This window comes from Tachysurus vachellii, chromosome 21 (genome assembly GCF_030014155.1).
Source record: "Tachysurus vachellii isolate PV-2020 chromosome 21, HZAU_Pvac_v1, whole genome shotgun sequence".
NCBI classification, from domain to species: domain Eukaryota; kingdom Metazoa; phylum Chordata; class Actinopteri; order Siluriformes; family Bagridae; genus Tachysurus; species Tachysurus vachellii.
Genome location: NC_083480.1, coordinates 1,233,053 through 1,238,052, shown reverse-complemented (window position 1 = coordinate 1,238,052; position 5,000 = coordinate 1,233,053). Strand labels below are relative to the sequence as shown.

The window sequence follows — 5,000 nt, the reverse complement described above, 5'->3', positions numbered from 1 at the left end:
CACTGAACACCTTTGGGATGAACTGGAGTCTCCTCCATATCTTCACAGAAGATTGGAGCTGATTATACCAGGAAAGAGAATAAATCAGGAATTAGATGTTCGACATGGACGTACAGGTGTGAGGGTCAGTGGGCACATACTTTTGGACATGTAGTTCCTAACACTGTTTTAGGATTTCGTTGCTAGGTAAATTCCAATCCAACTGAAATGAAAATATCTGATCTTCCACTGGAACTGATCAGACTGTCAGACAAAACTGTTCTGACAAAAGACCTTATTTTCATTAGGGTAATTAAATGAGAGTGTTTGCACCAATGAGGATGCTTTCTCAATACCTAATTAGCATATCATCAGCATATTACACAGTCTGTGGTAACTGTGGTAGGAACACAGTGTATCATACACTCCTTCTTTCTCTTTTGGTTTGTTTCGTAGAATAACATTCAGGAAATAAAACCTTTACCTTTATGTAATGACAGAATTATTTACATTTGTTTTGCAGCACAAATCCGTGAGGAAGGACAGCTGTAATGTGGTGCTAAGGCTCTAGTCACACAGACATTAGCATGTGTGCTGCTCCATGTGCTTAGCGACTAGCTGTTTGTGAAAAGTAAACACAGGTGTCTAGCAAGGAGTGTGTACTCCTCACTTCCTGTGTGTTTGCCCACAGAGCAGATCACACACACACGCACGCACACACACACACGTGACACGACACGTCTTTCACCTGGCAATAAAATATCACAGTCGGTCTGTGACACGGCACAGAAATGAAGCAGGCTGACAGGACAATAAAAGCTTTGTACTTTGAGGCTGCATGCAACAATTCAGCTTGATACAGGAAGTGGAGGAGTGAGTGTGTGTGTGTGGGAGGTTCCCTCTCTATCCATGACATCAGTACACTGAACACAGGGAACTCTCAGCTCTCCTGTTTGCTATTATTATTTGGAAAGTGACCTCTTACAGCTCTGGCTCTTCACAAGCCCCTTTCAGAACATCTTACAGCTCTGGCTCTTCACCAGCCCCTTTCAGAACATCTCACAGCTCTGGCTCTTCACCAGCCCCTTTCAGAACATCTTACAGCTCTGGCTCTTCACCAGCCCCTTTCAGAACATCTCACAGCTCTGGCTCTTCACCAGCCCCTTTCAGAACATCTCACAGCTCTGGCTCTTCACCAGCCCCTTTCAGAACATCTCACAGCTCTGGCTCTTCATCAGCCCCTCTGAACCATGTGCAGCACCACGGCTGTCTCCTGTAACTCTGGGTTTGGATTTATCAAGCCTACAGTATGAAGGTGAAAGCTGTAGTCCACGTAAAAGTCCAGAAGATTGTGAAGGCACAGCGTGAACATGTTCAGGTAAAAGAAGAAGGCTGGAGAATTTATCTAATCAAAAATATTATACAAGGTTCACACACGTCCATCATCATAGGGTTCAATCAGATTTATAGATTTTTACAGACCAGCAAATTAAAAACAGGGATTCGACCAGATCACTGTACATTTAAATAAACACACCCCAATCTGTATGTAGGGATAGATTCACACACTCACACCTCATACAAACACAAACCACACACACACACCTCATACACTCACACACACACCTCATACACTCACCTCATACACACCTCATACACACACACCTCATACACACACACACCTAATACACACATACCTCACACACCTAATACACACATACCTCACACACACACACACACGTCACACACCTAATACACACATACCTCACACACACACACACACACAAGTCACACACCTAATACACACATACCTCACACGCGCGCACACACACACACACACACACCCAGTGTTGGGCAGTAACGCGTTACCAACCTGTAAACATGAAGACGCCGCACTGTGGGCGTGTTTCTGTTTATTCACGTATGTGCAGCAGTAACGGCGAATCGAGGCGAGAGTAAGACAAGTTTCTCTAAGTGGAAACATGATCATTATTTCTTTACAAACTAAAAAGTTACCTTTAACAGTGACGCGTTACTTTCTGGTGTAAGTAATCAACAAAGTAATTCAGTTACTTTTTGAATGAAGTAACTAGTAACTAACACTGCACACACCCACACCTCATCACACACATACACACACACACACACACCTCATCACACACACACCTCATCACACACACACACACCTCTGTGTGTCCACACTGCATTTCTGATCAGAAATAAAATCAGGAGAAACAGAAGTATGCATGCTGCCCTCAGAGCCTTCTCACCTTTTAGGTTCTTGGGGTTGTTCTGCTTGGTACGTGGCATGTTTCTGTCTCCCGTCTGCTCGGGCTTGCTCAGTTACACATTGTAGGCCAAGACATTGGCCTGATCGCGGACTCCAGGCCTGCAAGGAAAAGACACACAGTGAAAGATCTCGTGAAAAAGTCTGTGCTTCATAACAATTGGAATTCTGAGATATTCTGGAACAGTGCAGTCTGGATGCTCGAGACGCTGTGGCCACTCACACTTATCAAAGTCTGCCTCTACTGGTCAAGGCTGGAAAGTGCAGCTCAGAAACGAGCACTCAGCTCAAATACCAGGTCTCACACACACACAACTCAAATTCCAGGTCTCACACACACACAACTCAAATTCCAGGTCTCACACACACTCAGCTCAAATTCCAGGTCTCACACACACTCAACTCAAATCCCGGGTCTCACACACACACACTCAACTCAAATCCCAGGTCTCACACACACACACACACACACTCAACTCAAATCCCAGGTCTCACACACACACACACTCAGCTCAAATCCCAGGTCTCACACACTCAACTCAAATCCCAGGTCTCACACCCACACTCAACTCAAATCCCGGGTCTCTCACAAACACACTCAGCTCAAATCCCGGGTCTCAAACACACACACACACAGCTCAAATCCCGGGTCTCACATACACACACACAGCTCAAATCCCGGGTCTCACACACACACACTTAGCTCAAATCCCGGGTCTCTCACACACAACTCAAATCCCGGGTCTCACACACACACACACACACACACACAACTCAAATCCCGGGTCTTACACACACACACACACACACACACACTTAGCTCAAATCCCGGGTCTCACACACACACACACTCAGCTCAAATCCCGGATCTCACACACACACTCAGCTCAAATCCCGGGTCTCACACACACACACAGCTCAAATCCCGGGTCTCACACACACACTCAGCTCAAATCCCGGGTCTCACACACACACACTCAGCTCAAATCCCGGGTCTCTCTCTCTCACACACACACACACACACACACACACGCACGCACGCACGCACGCACACACGCACACACGCACACACGCACACACTCAGCTCAAATCCCGGGTCTCACACACACACACACACTCAGCTCAAATCCCGGGTCTCACACACACACACACACTCAGCTCAAATCCCGGGTCTCACACACACACACACACACACACACACACACACACACACACACACACACACACACACACACTCAGCTCAAATCCCGGGTCTCACACACACACACACACACACACACACTCAGCTCAAATCCCGGGTCTCACACACACACACACACAGCTCAAATCCCGGGTCTCACACACACACACACAGCTCAAATCCCGGGTCTCACACACACACACTCAGCTCAAATCCCGGGTCTCACACACACACACACACAGCTCAAATCCCGGGTCTCACACACACACACACACAGCTCAAATCCCGGGTCTAACACACACACACACACAGCTCAAATCCCGGGTCTCACACACACACACAGCTCAAATCCCGGGTCTCACACACACACACAGCTCAAATCCCGGGTCTCACACACACACACAGCTCAAATCCCGGGTCTCACACACACACACACAGCTCAAATCCCGGGTCTCACACACACACACACAGCTCAAATCCCGGGTCTCACACACACACACACACAGCTCAAATCGGGTCTCACCACACACACACACACAGCCAAATCCCGGGTCTCCACACACACACACACAGCTCAAATCCCGGGTCTCACACAACACACAAGTCAAATCCCGGGTCTCACAAAACAAACACACCACAGCTCAAATCCCGGGTCTCAACACACACACACACACAGCTCAAATCCCGGGTCTCACACACACACACACAGCTCAAATCCCGGTCTCACACACACACACACACAGCTCAAATCCCGGGTCCTCACACACACACACACAGCTCAAATCCCGGGTTCTCACACACACCACACAGCTCAAATCCCGGGTCTCACACACACACACACAAGCTCAAATCCCGGGTCCTCTCACACACACACACACGCTCAAACAATCCGGGTCTCTCACACACTCACACAGCTCAAATCCCGGGTCATCACCACACACACAAGCACTCAAATCCCCGGGTCTCACACACACACACACAGCTCAAAATCCCGGGCTCTCACACACACACACAGCTCAAATCCCGGGTCTCACACACACACTCAAACCCGCTCACGGACTCACACAACACAGCTCAAATCCCGGGTCTCACACACACACACACAGCTCAATCCCGGGTCTCACACACACACACACAGCTCAAATCCCGGGTCTCACACACACAATCACACACACACAGCTCAAATCCCGGGTCTCACACACACACACACAGCTCAAATCCCGGGTCTCACACACACACACACTCAGCTCAAATCCCGAGTCTCACACACACACACACAGCTCAAATCCCGGGTCTCACAGACACACACACACAGCTCAAATCCCGGGTCTCACACACACACACAGCTCAAATCCCGGGTCTCACACACACACACACACAGCTCAAATCCCGGGTCTCACACACACACACACACAGCTCAAATCCCGGGTCTCACACACACACACACACAGCTCAAATCCCGGGTCTCACACACACACACACACAGCTCAAATCCCGGGTCTCACACACACACACACACAGCTCAAATCCCGGGTCTCACACACACACACACAG

General features: G+C 48.7%; 1 protein-coding gene across 4 annotated transcripts in view; it reads right to left on the bottom strand.

The window, feature by feature from the left end:
* The window catches only part of hivep1 (HIVEP zinc finger 1), a 47,156-nt gene that overhangs the window by 35,133 nt on the left and 7,023 nt on the right, over nt 1-5,000 (bottom strand). For 3 of the 4 annotated variants that reach the window (XM_060897605.1, XM_060897608.1, XM_060897607.1), the window contains exon 2: nt 2,250-2,368. In XM_060897605.1, the coding sequence (XP_060753588.1) occupies nt 2,250-2,289 (40 nt within the window). In that variant the 5' untranslated portion in view covers nt 2,290-2,368. Of the gene's footprint in view, nt 1-2,249; nt 2,369-2,489; nt 2,508-5,000 lie in introns of those variants that run through there. The other variant, XM_060897606.1, reaches the window with a different exon arrangement.